The 19678-nt window shown below is 46.1% G+C and overlaps 1 protein-coding gene across 5 annotated transcripts in view; it reads right to left on the reverse strand.

The window, feature by feature from the left end:
• Nucleotides 1–1334: 1334 nt before the first annotated feature.
• Nucleotides 1335–19678, reverse strand: part of CTXND1 (cortexin domain containing 1) — a 413279-nt gene continuing 394935 nt past the window's right edge. For 2 of the 5 annotated variants that reach the window (XM_087972642.1, XM_087972641.1), the window contains exon 2: nt 1335–2272. In XM_087972642.1, coding sequence (XP_087828768.1) covers nt 2038–2217 — 180 coding nt within the window. In that variant the 5' untranslated portion in view covers nt 2218–2272 and the 3' untranslated portion in view covers nt 1335–2037. Of the gene's footprint in view, nt 2273–2798; nt 3056–4490; nt 4642–19678 lie in introns of all 5 variants that reach the window. The other 3 variants (XM_087972638.1, XM_087972639.1, XM_087972640.1) reach the window with 3 other exon arrangements.

The raw sequence follows: 19678 nt of genomic DNA on the forward strand, positions 1-19678 counted from the left end.
AAGGTTAACCAAGCATCAGGAGAACATTTGACTCATCCTGATTTATCTTCTGATAAATCTTTAAGTGTCACAGAACTTTTGTTCACCAGATTCTTTCACAAACAAATTGGTCTATGGGCATCTTTGGAAGCTTAAGAGCACGTGGTTGCCCTCACAAAATGGCTGCCATGGTGGGCGTGGCCAATGGCAAAATACCCATTTCCCAAAATGGAATCTGTACTCACAGGATGCTGTCTTATCATCTAGTGAGATTTTGGCAGGATCACAAAGACTTTCCTGACAATACATTTGATCCGGAAGGCTAGTTTGTTTCTTTTGTCTTTCTTTTCTTCAATGAGAGACATCCCATCATTTCTAGGGCTTCTGCAAATCTCTATGTAGGGATTCCCACCTTTTAACCATGAAATCAACAAAGGTGATCTGTTCTTTTGGATGTAATGCAAAGTGCCACGACTTCAATTCGGAGTATTCTAGAATTACCTCCAAACATTTACAAACCACATAATTTTGCAGCTCCTGGTAGGACATTATTCGGGGTGGGGGGTGGGGGAATAGACAGCACCAAAGCAAAGATCTCTACAAATCCTCTGAATCTAGAAGCTATTTTGCTGCATGGATTGATCAATGATGTGTGTGTGAGTGTGAGTGTGTGTGTATATATTGCAGCATTTTGCTAAGGTATAAAAATGGGCTAATCCAGCAAATCAAATTAAGTGCATTGTCCAACTGTTCTCATGAGATCAAAAGTCAGAACTTGGGCCTGATCCTTGAATGTAGCCAAACTCATTTTATTGCAGAGGCAATAAAACAAGACTAATAGGCAAGGTGGAAGCCGAGCTACAATTGTTGAGTGTGCAGATTCTTTGATTGATTTTTCTAAATTATGCCAAAGAAATAAAATGAATCTTCCTATACAGGGGCATTTGTTTGGATAATGCACTGCCCCTCCTGAAATAATTAACAGAACTGCATATGAATGGGACAACTCTGAAGTTCAATTCATAAAAAGCATGAAAGCTCTTCTCAGCTAAGCTGGCAAAATAATATTAGTATCAAAAGGGAAATATACTATATGTTTAAACTGGGAAGGCCCGTCTTATACATAGAGTGGCCCTTAGGGCACATCGAATTGTGCAAACACTGTAGTATAAGATCCTTCAAGAGCAAGGGAAGCAAATCTGCCATCATGTTGGAAATTTCACTGGAAATAATGACTGAAATCTTTATGGTTTCACTTGAAATAAGAACTGAAATCTTTATGGTTTCACTTGAAATAATGACTGAAATCTTTATGGTTTCACTTGAAATAATAACTGAAATCTTTATAGTTTCACTTGAAATAATGGCTTAAATCTTTATGATTTCGCTTGAAATAATGACTTAAATTGTAGGCACATAACTTGAACCTCTAAATCTTTGAAAGTGGCCAAAAGAGAGCTTTCCATAATTGCCACCAGTCTTTAATTCTATGGAAAATACACAGAGAGTAAGCATACTAGCTGGATCTAATTAATATAATCTCATAACTACTAAATTGACATGAACCCACAACAATTTTTTCCCCGTGGACCCCTCTTGCCCTAGGTGGGGGAAGGATGACACCCCCCCAGGCCTACTCAAATGCTAAGCAGTCTGGATAAAGCTGTACACATTGGATTTAAATGCAGCCAACGTTGCTAAGTACAGATTACTCTGGAGAAAGCTTGAAAGAGAGTTCTGGTATCTAAAGAGCATTTTGTGCTACTTGATGTAATAGAACTGTCATAGTTCCCCTCTCATTAAAACCTGGAAGAGAGAGTGTTAGCAATAGATCAGAAGGACAAAGTGAAGAATTCAAGTAGATCTGCAGGCAGCTGTAATCAATGTGCTCTCAAAACTCCGTTGCCATAAGCATCTTGGTGTGAAGAGGAGTCCTATTTAGTGCTTTCATCCTGATAAGGTGGCCACTTAATCTGTGCTTTCTTGCGCCAAGTCCATGGGTCGGTCCAAGATGCAGAGGGCTTGGAGGCCACCTTTTCCCCCAAGCCCTTAGGTTGGTCAGTCATCCAGGTGCTGTTCCTCCCACGTGGAGGTTGGGATGGCACTGTAAGGGTCCATGATCACTTTGGCACAGCGGATAATCATGACAATGAGGAAAAGGCAGAGGAAGACGAAGCATGCCAAGGTTAGTCCTTTATCCACATCGACAAAGGCAGGTTCAGGAGTTGGTCCTTCCATTGTTTGTGTCTTTCCACATCAGGGTTGATTCCTGCTGCTACCATGATTTTTTTACCTGCAGGAAGTGGCAATAAACAATCCAGGCACCATCTTTAGAATTCTTTTTTTTTTAGAATGCAAGTTTATCTAACCCAGTATTAATAGCAATAGCACTTATATACCGCTTCATAATGCTTTACAGCCCTCTCTAAGCAGTTTACAGCCTATTTGCCCCCAACAATCTGAGTCCTCATTTTACCAACCTCGGAAGGAGGGAAGGCTGAGCCAACCTTGAGCCGGTCAGGATCGAACTGCTGGCAGTCGGCAGCCTGCAATGCATTGTAACCACTGCGCCACCATGGCTCTTCCTTCTTTCCTTCTCCTTCCCTCCCTCCCTCCCTCCTTCCTTCCTTCCTTCCTTCCTTCCTTCCTTCCTTCCTTCCTTCCTTCCTTCCTTCCTTCCTTCCTTCCTTCCTTCCTTCCTTCCCACTTAGCAATAGCACTTAGACTTATATACCGCTTCACAGTGCTTTACAGCCCTCTCTAAGCAGTTTACAGAGCCAGCATCTTATCCCAACAGTCTGGGTCCTCATTTTACTGACCTCGGAAGGATGGAAGGCTGAGTCAACCTTGAACCCGTCAGGATCAAACTGTTGGCAATGGGCAGAATTAGCCAGCAATGCTTCATTAAAATTCATCAGATTGGTGGGTACCAATGACAGATCTTTTTCAGCGGTGACTTCATATATCTGGAATTATTTTTTTCAAGATGAAATTAAAATCATTCCTGTTTCAGTCAACATTTCAAAAATGTTTTAGTGGCCCAGTTCCTTCATCCTGCTTTTAAAAACTGTTTCACCTACAATTTCCCCCAAAAGAGAGAATATGAAATAGTAATAAATGTGTGGCAAACTGTTTTTGGAATTGGGTAAGACATAATTAATCAAAACGACATGTGCAGTTCATTGTTCTGTTTTTTTAATAGATGTTAGATTGCCATCTTGCAATAATTGGATAATTAATGTGCTCTTTTATTGCTGAGAGCAGATTCTGGAATCCTCACCAGAAGAAAACAGGTTAGGCATGTATTTATTAGAAGCATTTATCTTCTATCTTTCCATGACCAAAATAGCACTAAGTCAAATTGCAATCAAATAAGAAAAACAATACACCACAATGAAATCATTGTGCATAAAAAAGCAATATAGCAATAGCACTTAGACTTATATACCACTTCATAGTGCTTTACAGCATTCTCTAAGTGGTTTACAACATCAGTGTATTGCCCCCAACAATCTGGGTGCCTGGAAGGCAAGCAGGCAGCAAAAACAAGATTGTGTAGCCAAATGAACTCTGTTGCCAAATGCAAGAACGTTCTACCCAATTCATGTGATTTGAATCAGAAATTCTCTTCTCCTTTGAAAGAAATTTCAAAAGCACATTTCCTTTCATGTAATTTGGAAGAGTACAGATAGATTAAAAGGCAAGAATATCTTTCTGGAGGGGATGAGGTTTTTTTAAAATATTGAGTCATTGCTGTCGAATTAATTATTTTCCTAGACCATCCCTAGGTTTCTGATTATGCTCACACACAGAGAAGGCTCTAATTCAGTGACCAGAATGTAACTTTCTCTGCAGAGAATTCCAGTTCAATTCCTGCATATCTACGTTAAACAGGGCTGGGGGTGAAATCCCAACCCAAAAATCTTAGAAGTCTTCTGGAAATCAGTATTATCAAAGCAGAATTAGTTGGACTGAAAAAGTGGACCATTGTAAGTGAGACTTGGTGTTCTCTGAACTTGGTTGTTTTATTGCAGATGTTTCATTACCCAAATTCTGTGCTAGATTCACTAGCACCTAGTCTGGGTAATAAAACATCTGCAAGAAAACAATCCCAGCTCAGAAAACACCAAGGCCCCCCTCATTTCAACCCTGAGCTACAAATATTTCCCTGATAAGTCAGCTTTCCCTGGTTATGAATATTTAAAAGTCACTAACAATAGACAAAACAATATACCCAAAAAAACTATCATTGGAAACATTCTAGCTTTGAGGTAGCATTCACAAAGAATATTAGAAATAACTATTATTGAAGCAGTGCTTACATTCCAAAGGAGCAGTCAGAATCCAAGATATAAAAAGTGGAGAATTCCCCCCCCCCCTTAATAATATGAAAAGGCATCTTGATTACATTGCAAGTTATAGTTTAGGAAAACAGGTTTGGAAAGGCTGTTACGGAGAGAGTCAAATCTTACAGAAGCTGTTGTGATCTGAGCATTTCTTATGAGACTTACCCTGGATTTGGGCTTTGTTGTTCAGTTCCTGGAGTAGGGCAGCTTCACCAAGATTCAGGAAAACCGATTTTTAGAAATAGGCATAGCATCACAGATACACCCTCTTAGGCTGGATGTTGCTTTCCTTTTATTTCCCTTTAAATATGGGTTCCTGCAATGACACTGTTTTATGTCAAATCTTTTGTAAAGATAACTGACTTAGATTCACATGCAGACGCTAAAGCACCGGCGTTGTTAACCATGGTTTGTTAAAAATGAATCTAATGGGTTGCTTTTCACAGAGTCTGTGCTATGCCACATTTCTCTTGCAAAGAGAAATGGAGGTTTTGATTCAGATTTTTAAGAGCCATCCTGCTGGATTTCCAATCGTGCAAATTGAAGATCACCCTCTCCAAAAGTGGAGAGGCTATTTCCCTCTTCATTGCAGGCAATTTCTTTGTTGCATAGTGCACTTCCACATCCCATCCAAGTTTTAATGTCTCTCGAGTTTTATCAGAGTTGCTTAATTACCAGCCACCCTTTCAATTTTACACCCGTGAAGCAGCTTCTAATTTCCGTTTCAGGTCCATTAAACATCTCAACTCATCTTGCAGTAGCTGTGAATATCCAACTTTGATTTAAAAAAAAAAAGACATCTCTTGTTTTTCTGATTATGAAGTGATAGAAAAAGCAGCCAAATGACTTCAAATACCCAGACCACAATATGTGGGAGCTATAATTTCACCCCTTAAAAACAAATTGCCTTTTTTCAGAAAAGAAATGGCATTCTTTATTAAGCAGTAGGGAATCCTTTCATTTGGCTGCAGCTCCTTTTATATATTTTCTTTTCCTTTTTTGTATAGTTCTCTGAGTCAGTTCCTTTGGTTAATGATGTCATTTGGAAAGCCACATCAGTTTTTATATACCTCATTTAATTCATGGCAGTTCTCTTGCTGCAAGACATCAGAGCTTCCCTGGATGTTTAACTGGAGGTTTTGGGTTATTGCTTTTTTTTAAACTGGAGTAAAAATATTGATAGAACAGTTTCAAAGTGGACTTTTACAAATCAGTAGCCTGCAAAAGGAACACTTGGCAAAGATGGGCCTTTTCTGGAAATATGTGATAAGATTTTATGACGGGTCAAAATGATCAAATCTGGGGATTATTTTTTTTTGTCCAAAAATATGCTAATTGAATCCTTCCATTTCCCCCCTTTCCTTCCTATCTAATAAACATGCATTCTTGGACATAACTATTTCTTTATGCGTTTTTGTTTTAAAAACGCGCACTTCAAAATTGGTTTATAATTGCTCTCTGTCTGTCTATCTCTCTGTCTCTTCTCTCTGTGTGAGGTAAGTTATTTAATTTAAAATTCAAACTGTTGTGAATCAATAAAAGTTGATATTCTAAATGCAAATCAGGGGTTGAAAACCTGCAGACTTGATTGGTCCTTGTACAACAACTTGGGATTGGGCCAGAACTAGACCCTGATTGGCCACTTTGGGAATACTTCTTATTGGTTAGTAGTTTGAACCTGTTGCAAGTTCATTGGTTAATAAGGTAGCAGCTAACCCTATAAAAGGGTTACGGCTGCCCATAGCTTTGCTCTGTTCCATTTTGATCCCTGTTATTATTAAAGAGTTGAAGTCACTGGTCAGATGTCTGGTCTCCTTATTCTCCAAACTTAACACTGGCGACGAGGATGGGATACGGAGACCGAAGAGCTGACTAAACCTACAGAGCAACCTACAGAGCACGTGGTCGAACACGCACCATCAACGGCAACATGGCCAGCGGTGCCGTACCACCCGCTCCATTCAACCCAGAAACCGAAGACTGGGAGGCCTACATGGATCGGTTCCAGATGTTTCTGGAAACCAACAATTTGAAAGATGCAACAACTGGCAAAAAAAGAGCTATCTTTCTAACTCACTGCGGGCCAACCGTGTTTAAGATGGCAAAATCACTTGCCAAGCCAGCAGAGGTAAAAGAAATGGACTGGGACGTCCTCGAGCCGCTACTAAGGGCTCACTACGCGCCTTCCGTGCCAACCCTAGTAAGAAGACACGAATATTACCAGAGGGACCAACGGAAGGGCGAAAGCCTTGCCAATTACATCGCGGACCTCCGGAACCTAGGAGGCCTCTGCGGATTTGCAGACCTAGAAGAAGCCCTCCGGGACCGCCTGGTTCTGGGCCTAGAAGACAGCACGATCCAGAGTAAAATTATGGCCAAGGGGGACATCAGCCTCACCGACGCCCTTAAGGAAGCCTCGGCAGCGGAGGCAACCAAGAAGTCGGCAGCCCAAATGCGCCGCACCAACGCTCCGCTACGTAAACTCGCAAAGGATACCTCGCCTCGCTCGGAGAGACACCCGGTATCAACTCACCACGAAGACCTAGAGTCCCCGTCCGACAGCGATGAGGAAGAGGTCAACCGACTTCGAACAGAGAGAGACCAGTCCACACAACACTCATTTCGACCGTGCGCCGGCTGTGGAGCCAATCACCCACGAGCCGGCTGCAAATTCCTTGACACACTCTGCCGCCATTGCGGGAGACGAGGTCACATCGCAAAGGTTTGCAGAAGCAAACAGAATTCCAAACCCCGACAGGCCGAATGCCAGTCTTCAGGATTCTTCGGCACACACCGAGAAAAAGTGAACCACTCCTACAGAAACAAACCATCCACCACTTCCACCAGGCGCGAAGAAACCCGGCGGGAAGAGACCCACCAAACAATCACCATAGGCCACGCTACATCCCTTGATGCTGGGAAAATCCGAGTGAAGGTCGCCATCGAAAACAAACCTTGCGTGATGGAGGTAGACTTGGGATCTTCCCTCTCGATGGTGTCATGGAAAACGCTCCAACAGCTCATTCCCGCGATCCGCCGCCAAGACCTTAACCCTCAAAGGGTTATAATCAAAGATTATCAGGGAAACAGAATTCCCGTTATCGGGTCCCGCAGATTCCAGGTCTCATTCAAGGACCGCACCGTCGCACTACCACTGACTGTTGTGGATCGAGACAGGCCTAGTCTTCTAGGCCTTCAATGGTTCGGGCCGCTCGGAATCACTGTAGCCGGAGTCCACAAGGCCGAAAGCGTCGATTGGGAGGAAGACCTCGTGCAAGAATTCCAAGACGTTTTCGCGAACGGACTAGGCAAGTATAAGGGGACCCCAATCTCGTTTAACTTGAACCCTGAGATAGCACCCATTCGCCTTAAACCGCGTCGGGTGCCGTTCGCCTTGAAGCCTAAAATCGACGAACAACTCGATAAGCTAATAGCGCAGGGCGTACTGGAACCCACCGACCACGCCCGTTGGGAAACCCCAATAGTGACGCCTATCAAGCCTGATGGGTCCTTAAGAATTTGCGGAGACTACCGGGCTACATTAAACCATGCACTACAGCAAAGTGCTTATCCAGTACCGGTAGTACAACATTTGCTCCATTCCCTGGGCGGCGGGAAAGTTTTCGCCAAACTAGATCTAGCCCAGGCGTATCAACAATTGCCGGTAGACCCAACCACAGCTGAGGCACAAACGATCGTAACACATAGGGGCGCATTTAAATGCAACCGGCTCCAATTCGGGGTAAGCGTCGCCCCTGGAATCTTCCAGAGTTTAATGGAAAGGTTGTTACAGGGGATAAAAGGCATTGTCCCATATTTCGACGATGTACTCATCGCCGCCCCTAACAGAGACATTCTAGAAAAAAGACTCAGAGAGGTTTTACGAAGATTCCAGAATGCAGGCCTCAGAGTAAAAAAGGATAAATGCCAGTTATGTACCGAAAGAGTAGAATTTTTGGGATATCTCCTGGACAGCCAAGGAATTCATCCCACCGAAGACAAATTACGAGCAATTAAAAAGGCACCCACTCCAAGGAACAAGGCAGACCTACAGGCATTCCTTGGACTTATCAATTTCTATAATGTTTTTTTACCCCACAAAGCAACAGTAGCTGAACCATTGCATAGACTATTAGACAAAAAAGCAACGTGGGTTTGGGGGCAACGGGAACAACATGCTTTCCAACAAGTAAAGAAATTGCTAACTTCGGATTCAGTACTTATGCAGTACAACGAGACTCTGCCGCTCACTATCACGTGTGACGCGTCGCCTTTTGGGGTTGGGGCAATCCTGGCCCACGTGTTACCAAACGGAGCGGAAGCCCCCATCGCGTTTTTTTCACGAACCTTAGCTAAAGCTGAACGAAATTATAGTCAGCTGGACAAAGAAGCTTTAGCTATTGTTGCTGCAGTTAAAAGATTTCATGAATATGTTTATGGCCGTGCATTTACAATAATCACTGATCATAAACCGCTACTGGGGATCATTGCGGGTAATAAACCAACCCCGTATATATTGTCCCCCAGAATGACCCGATGGTCCGAATTCTTGGCGGCCTACAACTACACCTTGCAACACCGCCCGGGGAAATCGATTCTCCACGCTGATGCATTGAGCAGAACACCGCTTCCAGACTCTGTTGTGGATCCAGCCCCAACCATCTCAACGCTCCAGATCGAAGCTCTACAGGCACCACCCTTGACGGCTAGAGACATTGCTTTTGAAACGAAACGCGACCCAGTTCTGCGACACATACTCCGCTGGGTTGAACGGGGGTGGCCGACGGACCAAATAGCACCTGAATGGGCGCCTTTCAAAGCCCGCCAAACCGAGCTGTTTTCCCAAAAAGGCTGTATCTTGTGGGGCGATCGAGTCGTAATCCCTGACAAATTGCAACAGACTGTTTTGGCGGTATTGCATGAGGGACATCCGGGTATTGTGCGGATGAAATCACTCACACGCAGCTACGCTTGGTGGCCGGGAATCGACAAAAGAATCGAGGCCTGGGTCGCTACTTGCCAACGTTGCCAGGACGCCAGCAACGCCCCACCTAAAGCAAGCCCAACCGAATGGGAAACGCCGAGGGGACCATGGTCCCGTATTCATATTGACTTTGCGGGGCCTACCAAAGGGCACACTTTCCTGATTACTGTCGACGCCTATTCTAACTGGCTCGAGATTCATCGAATGCACACAACTACAACAGACTCAGTTATTAATAAATTAAACAGACTATTTGCCACACACGGGTTTCCGGACGTGTTTGTCTCGGACAACGGCCCTCAGTTCACTGCATTGCCCTTTGAGCAATATCTTGCCGATCGGGGCATCCGCCATGCGTTAACCTCGCCCGCGCACCCTGCGGTGAATGGACGTGCAGAACGCATGGTACAATTCATAAAAAAGACCCTTCACAAAATGGAATTTGGCAACATCGACGAGAAAATCAATCGAATTCTCTTGTTGCAACACATCACGCCTCACAGCGTGACCAACAAAATGCCCGCTGAACTTCTTATGGGGAGGAAACTCCGATCGCACCTTGACCGGCTCCACCCCGCTTTCGCACCAGAAAAGCCTTTCGGTTCCAGCAGCAAATGCCGGGAATTTAAGGTAGGCGATTTAATCTTTGCCAAAAACTTTTCCGGCGACCCGCTATGGATACCCGCAACCGTTACCCACCTCACTGGGCCTAGATCTTACCGCCTGCTTACAGACGATGGGAGGGTGTGGAAACGCCACATAGACCAGCTCCGGTCGAGATTACCACCCAGCAGTCATGGCCCCCCGGTTTCTCCAACTCAAGGGGGAGGAAGCATTGAGGAGGGTGACTTTGATACAATTAGTAGCGGGCCAACGGAGGCCCTACAGCCCAGCGAAACACCGGAGCGTGAAGCGGGAAGGGAGTTGACTTTTCCAGGGAACTTTAATACGGGGGAAACTGAACTGCTAAACCCCGAAGAAACACGGAGTAGCAGAGACAACCACAGCGAATGCAGCACGGAATCGCCGTGCAGCGAAATAGAATTTAATAAAGGTCATCCAAACGCTCCACCGGAACCGGACATTAGACAAAACCCGTGGAGCCTCGAAATCATCCAGGCAGACCAAACGGCCTGCCTATCTTGAGGATTTTATTACAGCTCCCTCAAACGGAACCCAAGGGGGAGGGGTGTTGTGAATCAATAAAAGTTGATATTCTAAATGCAAATCAGGGGTTGAAAACCTGCAGACTTGATTGGTCCTTGTACAACAACTTGGGATTGGGCCAGAACTAGACCCTGATTGGCCACTTTGGGAATACTTCTTATTGGTTAGTAGTTTGAACCTGTTGCAAGTTCATTGGTTAATAAGGTAGCAGCTAACCCTATAAAAGGGTTACTGCTGCCCATAGCTTTGCTCTGTTCCATTCTGATTCCTGTTATTATTAAAGAGTTGAAGTCACTGGTCAGATGTCTGGTCTCCTTATTCTCCAAACTTAACACAAACTACATTCCCTCCAATTGGAATTATCTCTGTGACCTAGGATGCAGGATTACACTGCATCTTTCCAAAGCATTTCTCCTACCACATAAAAAATAGCCCCTTAGATATTTGTACTTGAAGCCACACTGAGAATGTGTAGAGAAAAGTTGGAGTTGCAGCTTTCAAAGCAACTGATAGCTGACCGAACGGTTTGGTATCTGATATGATGAAAATTTATTTATTTTATTTATCAAATATAAGACAGCCCATCTGTCTCAGAGAAGAACTCTGCATTGGGCCTGTTTTGCACAAGCTATACAGAAATGGAGAAAATGTTTCAGAGGGTTATTATAACCATGGCCATGGTTCCCTACAACTCCATCTTCTCCTCTCTCCTTTCCTCCCTTTTTCCTTTTTCTCTTCCCTTCCCTTTCCACTTCCCTTCTCCTTCCCTTTTTCTTTCCTTTCCTTCCCTCTCCTCTCTCTCTCTCTCCTCCATGCCTTTCCTTTCCTTTCCCCTTCTCTTCCCTTTCCTTTTCCCTTCCTTTCTCCTTTTCCCTGTCCTTCCCTTTCCTTTTTCCTTTCCCACTTATCTCCATCCCTTGCAAATTCTTTTTTGCAACTAACATGCTGCATCAGGTTGAGGTTGACAGTTGATGAGATTTAACATAGCTAATGTCTGTTCATTAGGTTTAAATTAATAGAGTGAATGCTTTTAAAACAAGCTTGGGAGTCGTGCAGTTCCTTCTTAATGTTTACAACTGAGTCTGTACCTCTCAGTGGGGTCAGAAATAAACCTTGGACTCCTGATTTCAAACGTGGACATATAGACTTATATACAGCTTTATAGTGCTTTCCAGCCCTCTCTAAGCAGTTTACAGAGTCAGCGTATGGCCCCCATTAATTGGGGTCCTCATTTTACCCTCCTTGGAAGAATGGGAGGTGTTCTGTATTTGCATTCTTGTAAACCTGCGTTCGGATTGGCTGAGACGCACAGCAACCTGATTGGTCGAGTGCGCGGCACTGATTGGCCGTTACGAAGCCACCGCGATTGGCCGAGCCGATCGCGGGAGATTCAAATGGCTGCCATTGGCCGCAGCACCCTGTGCGAGACCAATATAAGCTGCTGCCGATCCGAGCCAAGCAAGCAGATCTACCTAACTAATAAAGAGCTTTTAAAAGTCACTCGCCTCACATCTCTTCTTGGGACCGATCTGCCAACACAACACTGGCGACGAAGGTGGGATTCTGAACAAAGACCCACCCTGCACGTGGCACCGTGGCCCAGCGACCGACATCATGGCCAGCAGCACCGCGCCACCCGCACCTTTCAACCAGGCTGCCGAGGACTGGGAATCTTACATCGATAGATTCCTCATGTTTCTAGAAAGCAGCAACCTAAAGGACGCAAATGGACAGAAAAAAAGAGCCGTGTTCCTGCCTCACTGCGGGCCCGCAGTGTTTAAGATGGCGAAAGCCCTCGCCAAGCCCCTCGATGTGAAAGTGATGGACTGGGCCGACCTCGAGCCACTGTTGCGAAGCCAGTAGGCGCCCGCTGTGCCCACCCTCATCCGCCGGCACGACTTCTACCAGAGGGATCAGAAGGAGGGTGAGAGTATCAGCGACTTCGTGGCTGATCTACGAGACCTCGGGGGCATGTGTGGGTTCACTGACATGGATGAAGCCCTGCGAGACCGTGTCGTCCTAGGACTCAAAGACCCCATCCTGCAAAGCCGACTAATGGCGAGGGGCGACATATCCCTCACTGATGCCCTCACCGAGGCAACTGCAGCGGAGGCGACCAGGAAATCGGCGGCCCGGATGCGGCAAGCGAGCACAGTGGACCGGCCCGCGACAACTGAAGCAGCCTCAGCCCCCGAGAAGCATGCCGAAGCCAGTCGCCGAGCAACCACCACCACACATCATGCCGACCTTGACTCCCTCACCGACACCGAGGACGACGAGGAAGACATCCACCGGCTCCAGGCGGAACAGGACCGGCGCGAGCGACGAGGTCATAAGTCGGGATTCCAGTGCGCTGGGTGTGGGGGTGACCATCCATGGGCAGAATGCCGGTTCCTCGACGCAATCTGCCGACACTGCGACAAGCGGGGTCACATCACCAGAGTGTGCCGGTTCAAGCGGAACCAGACTCCCCGGCGTCGAGACAGCAGCCCCCGGAGACAAGACGGCACCTCCCCCAGAAACAAAGACCGGCACGCTGAGAGTCGATGGAGCCGGGAAGGAAGAAACAGACGACTCAATGAGGCTTGACAACGAGAAGAGACCCACCAAACGGTTGTTATCGGCCACTCTTCAAACTGGGACGCCCGAAAGGTACACGTGGAGGTGGGCATCGAAGACCGACCATGCAAAATGGAGGTGGATTCCGGATCCTACCTCTCCATGGTCGCTTGGCAGGAAATCAAGTGCCTGGTGCCCACCATCCACAGACACAAACTGGAAAGCCAGAAGCTCATCCTCAAGGACTACCAAGGGAACCGCATCCCCATAGTCGGAATTGGACACTTTAAAATTACATTCAAGGGGCGCACCGAAATACTTCCCCTCACCATCGTGGACAAGGACCGCACTAGCCTTTTGGGACTACAATGGTTCGCACCATTAGGAATAGAGGTGACAGGCACCAACCACATCACCGACACGGACTGGGAGGAGCAGCTCGCAAGAGATTTCCAAGAGGTCTTCGACGGCAGCCTAGGCAAGTACCGAGGGGCCCCGATATCCTTCAACCTAGACCCTAACATTGCCCCAATCCACCTTAAACCCCGGCGAGTACCCTTCGTGCTCAAACCTAAGATCGACGAGCAGTTAAACAAGCTCATCGAGCAAGGGGTACTCGAGCCAACAGACCATGCCAGGTGGGAGACCCCCATAGTCACCCTGGTAAAGCCAGATGGGTCGGTGAGAATTTGTGGTGACTACAAGGCCACCCTCAACCGCGCCCTGCAACAGAGCGCCTATCCCGTCCCAGTAGTACAGCACCTTCTGCACTCACTGGGGGAAGGCAAGGTTTTTGCGAAACTCGACCTGGCGCAAGCCTACCAACAATTGCCGGTTGACGCGGAAACTGCAGAGGCGCAAACCATAGTCACCCACCGTGGAGCCTTCCGCTGCAAGAGGCTCCAATTCGGAGTCAGCGTAGCCCTGGGGGTCTTCCAGAGCCTGATGGAGAGGCTGCTCCAAGGCATCAAGGGGGTAGTGCCCTATTTTGACGACGTGCTGGTGTCAGCGGCCAACCAAAAACAATTGGAGAGCCGTCTGAGGGAGGTGCTTCAAAAATTCAAAGACTCGGGGTTAAAAGTCAAGAAAGAGAAATGCCAGCTGTGCACCAAGAGAGTCGAATTCCTAGGGTACCTCCTAGACCAGCACGGGATCCACCCAACGAAAAAAAAAGTCAGGGCCATCAAGGAAGCCCCCAGACCGAGAAATAAAACCGAACTACAGGCGTTTCTGGGACTGATTAATTTCTATAATGTTTTCCTGCCCCAAAAAGCGACCGCAGTGGAACCGTTGCATAGGCTGTTGGACAAGACAGCCACCTGGAACTGGGGAAGGCGAGAGGAAAACGCATTCAACCGGACTAAAGACCTACTCACATCAGACGCTGTTCTCATCCAATACAGCGAGACCCTACCACTAGCAGTCACTTGCGACGCATCCCCCTTCGGCATCGGGGCCATCCTCAGCCACACGCTCCCCAACGGAAAAGAGGTGCCCATCGCCTTTTTCTCAAGAACCCTCTCAAAACCGGAAAGTAATTACAGCCAGCTGGATAAGGAGGCCCTGGCAATCGTTGCCGCCGTAAAGAAGTTCCACGAGTACCTTTACGGCAGAACCTTCACCGTCATCACCGATCACAAGCTGCTGCTCGGGATTCTGGCGGGGGACAGAGCCACCCCGAACATTCTATCCCCGAGAATGACAAGGTGGTCCGAATTCCTTGCCGCCTACAGGCTCACCCATCAGCCCGGTAAGACAATCTCACACGCAGACGCCTTGAGCTGCATTCCATTGCCCGACATGGACGCTGACCCAGCACCCACCACGTACACCCTGAGCATAAAGACATTACCCAATCTCCCCCTAACCGCGTCAGACATTGCCCGGGAAACCAATAAAGACAAATGTCTGGCGCGGGTTTTAAACTGGGTGGAGAAAGGGTGGCCGGAAAAAGACGACGACAAACAAGTCAGGACTTTCTGAAGCCGGCAAACAGAACTCTTTACACAAAAAGGTTGCTTACTTTGGGGGGACAGGGTGGTTATCCCAGAAAAACTATGGAAAAGGGTTTTGGACATGTTACACGAAGGGCACCCGGGCATTGTTAGAACAAAAGCCCTGGCCAGAAGTTATGCTTGGTGGCCAGGGATGGACAAGGAAATTGAAGCCTGGGTGGCATCTTACAGGCAATGCCAAGAATCCAGGCCAAGCCCTCCCGCCGCCCCAATCCTGGAATGGGAAACCCCCAGAGGGCCATGGTCCAGGATTCACATAGACTTCGCCGGGCCCACAAAGGGACACACGTTCCTGATAACGGTAGACGCTTACTCCAATTGGTTGGAGGTAAGCAACATGAAAACGACTACCACAGAGGCCGTTATCAGAGAACTCAACAAACTATTCTCAACCCACGGCCTCCCAGATGTAATTGTATCTGACAACGGGCCCCAATTTACTGCGCTACCGTTCAAAAAATTCCTAGCGGAACGGGGAATACGGCATGCGCTGACAGCGCCAGCACATCCGGCGGCGAATGGGAGGGTGGAACAAATGGTACAATTTACCAAAAAAACAATCCAAAAAATTGAAACCGGGGAAATACAAGAAAAGATAAATAAAATGCTATTTATACAACATATAACTCCAAACACGACAACCAACAAAAGCCCAGCAGAACTATTAATGGGGAGGAAATTAAGGTCCCCACTAGACAGGCTGCACCCCACATACAACCCCAAGAAACCCCCCGACTCATCCAGCAAGCACCGAACGTTCACACCGGGCGACACAGTATACGCCAAGAACTTCACAGGGGACCCACTCTGGGTACCAGCAACTATAACCCAGGTAACAGGTCCCCGCTCGTACCGGCTGCAAACAACCGACGGATGAGCATGGAAAAGACACATCGATCAGCTAAGATCGAGAACCAACACGGGAAATACAACCGACACAGAAACCAGAGGGGGAAGAAGGGGAAACCCAAACAGCACCCAAGAAAGAGAAGAAAACCCCGCAACGCAAAACAAACAAACCCAACAAGAAAGAAACCAGCAATACTCACCAGAGACAGACGACCAGCCCGAAGCCTCACCTGGAAGGAACAGCCAAGCCAGTTCCACCAGCCCGGAAAGACCAGGCGGGAACAACGAAGCCTGCAGCTCAACCAGCCTGGGTAGACCGGGAGGGAGCTGCGGCGAAAGGCCCGACTCACCCTTCCAAGCGGTTCCATCGATTAGGCGGAGAGCAACACAGAACCTGACCGAACCGGCCGGAGACCAAGGAACAACTAACCTGCGCAGGTCCAGTAGACAAATACAGAGCCCCGCCTACTTACGGGACTACGTTACGTAGGACTGAACCAAGAGGGGAGGGGTGTTCTGTATTTGCATTCTTGTAAACCTGCGTTCGGATTGGCTGAGACGCACAGCAACCTGATTGGTCGAGTGTGCGGCACTGATTGGCCGTTATGAAGCCACCGCGATTGGCCGAGCCGATCGTGGGAGATTTGAACGGCTGTCATTGGCTGCAGCACCCTGTGCGAGACCAATATAAGCCGCTGCCGATCCGAGCCAAGCAAGCAGATCTACCTAACTAATAAAGAGCTTTTAAAAGTCACTCGCCTCGCGTCTCTTCTTGGGACCGATCTGCCAACACAACAGGAGGCTTAGTCAACCTTGAGCCTGGTGGGATTCGATCTGCCAAATTGCAGTAGGAGTAGCTTGCAGTACTGCACTCTAAATGCTGCACCACCGAGGTGCTCTCTCTCTCTCTCTCTCTCTCTCTTCCTCCCTCCTTTCCCCCACCCCACTCTCTCTGCAAAAAGTTGTGATTTGATGTTAATGAAGGACCCAGGGAGACTGCAACCATCATAAATAGGAATCAATTGCCAAGCTTCTGAATTTGGATCACATGACAATGGGAATGCTGCAATGGTCATAAGTGTGAAAAACGATCATAAGTCATTTTTTTCCAGTGCTGTTGTAACTTCGAACAATGAACTGTTGTAAGTTGAGGACTCCCTGTGTGTTCCTTTGCAGCATCTAGGTTTAATGGAGTGGAAGCCCAGGTGGAAAGCTCCAGCTGACAGCTTCGGTTTCTGCTCCAAAACTCTTTCTGGGGAACCAGCCAAGGTCCTAAGCCACTCTAACACTGAGCCCATTTCAATGAATTGCTGGAAACTCCCCTGGAATTTTTCCCAAGCTATAAATCAGGTTGATGGTCTTTATGATGCTTTTAATGTCAACTGGTGGTTAAATAACAATCCCTGATTTTCCTTCTCAACAAGTGCAGTGGGAATGGTGCCATCCGTAGCCTGAATTAAAGTTCCATTCAGAAGTTCCTATGTGAGAATTTGAATGCCTATAATAGAGTGTAAAAAATTGGGTAAGGGGAGTGAAATTCTGACCACTCGCGTGTGATTTTCACTTGCGTCATTGAGGGATTTGGGACAGCTCAAATTTCCAAGAAATCTATTGAGGTCAGGCATCCTCCGATATTTCTAGAGTGCCTGTGCTAGAACAGTTCCCAAAGGTACAACGGTGGTTGTGTTAGAGAGATGTTTAAAAAGTTGAGAGTCAGAACTGGAGAATTATACAGTGGTACCTCAGTACTCAACATTAATTGGGTTCCAGGAAGCACGGTGAGTACTAAAAACAATGAGTACCAAACAAATTTTTCCATAAAGAATAATGTAGTGTTACAAGGCAGCCGACACCAACAAATGCTAGCTTGTGTGTTGAGTACCAAAACAAATGATGAGTATCCAGACAAAATTTTCGCATCAAAATGTGTTGAGTATCAAATCCGATGGGTTTCAAAGCAGTTGAGTATCAAGATATCACTGTAGTAGCTAAATATTCCTTATTGGAAAAACCAGGCTGGCAGAGATGAAATATCCGATTGATTTGCGATTACTGTGAATCCAACAGTCACAAGTTTTTTCATCTTAATATCCTGAAATAGAATAAATGCCATGCACATAGATTAGGGTTCTGCCCAAGTTATCTTCTGGCAACAGTGAGCAAAGGAGGCATGGTATTTTGACCAGATATTTCTGCTGATAGTCCTATAATGTTTCTCCTTCTTTATGCAGTCTCAGATTAGAAAGCTTACAGAGGCTTATATTAAAGCAATATTTTTATGCTGGCTGGGGAATTGAAGTCTATACATCTCAAAGTTGCCAAGTTTGAGAACACTGTATTAGGATGTCTGAAGTGTCTCAGTTACAGTGTGGTGATCTATGTACTAGAGAATGGTAAAGGGGCCACAGGCTGTGGCATTTATGGGAAGCCATGGTTGGCATTTACAGTATAAAGAGCAATAACAGAGTATCTTTTGAACTTGAACATAAAAGAGAAACAGATGCATTTGGAAGAACTGAAAGGAAAATGGAAACAAAGCCAAAGCATTGGACCCAAATAAATAGAACTTTTAATAATCCAGATTAGGTTGACCATACCTGGTCTGCAAACCTCGACATGACCACTAGATGTTAGAAAAGAGCTACAAATCTGCCTGTTTTTTTGCTGACCTCTGTGGTCAAGGGGAGTTTTTCTACAGATAGAAGAGAATATTTGTAGCTTGGGGATTTAAATAAAGGGATCTTTAGTGTTTTTTTCTTGCAGATGTTTCATTACCCAGCTAGGTAACTTCACCAGTGCTAAAAGGAGTGGGGTTTGCTCTCATTTTATAAACTAAAGGTAAAGGTAAAGGTTCCCCTCGCACATCCATGCTAGTCATTTCCGGCTCTAGGGGGTGGTGCTCATCTCCGTTACAAAGCCGAAGAGCCAGCGCGGTCTGAAGATGTATGTCTCCATGGTCATGTGGCCGGCATAACTAAACACTGAAGGTGCACAGAACGCTGTTACCTTCCCACCGAAGTGGTCCCTATTTTTTTACTTGCATTTTTTAGGCGCTTTCAAACTGCTAGGTTGGCAGAAGCTGGGATAAGTAATGGGAGCTCACTCTATTACACGGCGCTAGGGATTCAAACCACCAAACTGGCAACTTTTCTGATCGACAAGCTTGGTGTCTTAACCAGTGAGCCACCACATCCCCTTATAAACTAGACATAGTATATAAGTATACCTTTATATACTAGTGAAAGCAACAGCATTCCAAACAGTTCTGATTGCCAGATCATTTATTTATACAAGACATATACATATATTTCATATTTCTGAACTGCCCATCTCCCTCGAAGAGGTTAGCTATGGGACTACAAGGTTCTCCTTTTGACAGATGGACCTTTAAATCTTGGGACCAGAACATCTGATGAAATTTACCAAAAGGAAACCTATAATCTATCCTGTCTAATCATCAAAACCCTAAATCTTTTTTTTTTTTGGCTTTGTTTTACACTACATAGAGACGAATTAAGATGTTCAAGTAAAAAGAACTTCATTGAGATTTACATATAGTTGGGGAGATAGCAACTTTATTTTTTAATTAGCACATTTGTACCTGCGGATGATTTCTAGGAATAAGCTCTGCAGACTGGCTGAGTCAAGGTTAATGAGTTTTTAATGCCAAAACACCTCTGGTAATCCAGCCAGCCACTCTATCAGCCTGAGTGGTTTCTAACAGTGCTACTTTTCTCAAGGTGAAATGTAATGCTCCTTTCTTTTAAAAAAAAACAAAA

The sequence above is a fragment of the Notechis scutatus genome, chromosome 11 (assembly GCF_049901735.1).
Source record: "Notechis scutatus isolate UNSWTSFEM ecotype Mainland chromosome 11, rNotScu1.2, whole genome shotgun sequence".
NCBI lineage: Eukaryota > Metazoa > Chordata > Lepidosauria > Squamata > Elapidae > Notechis > Notechis scutatus.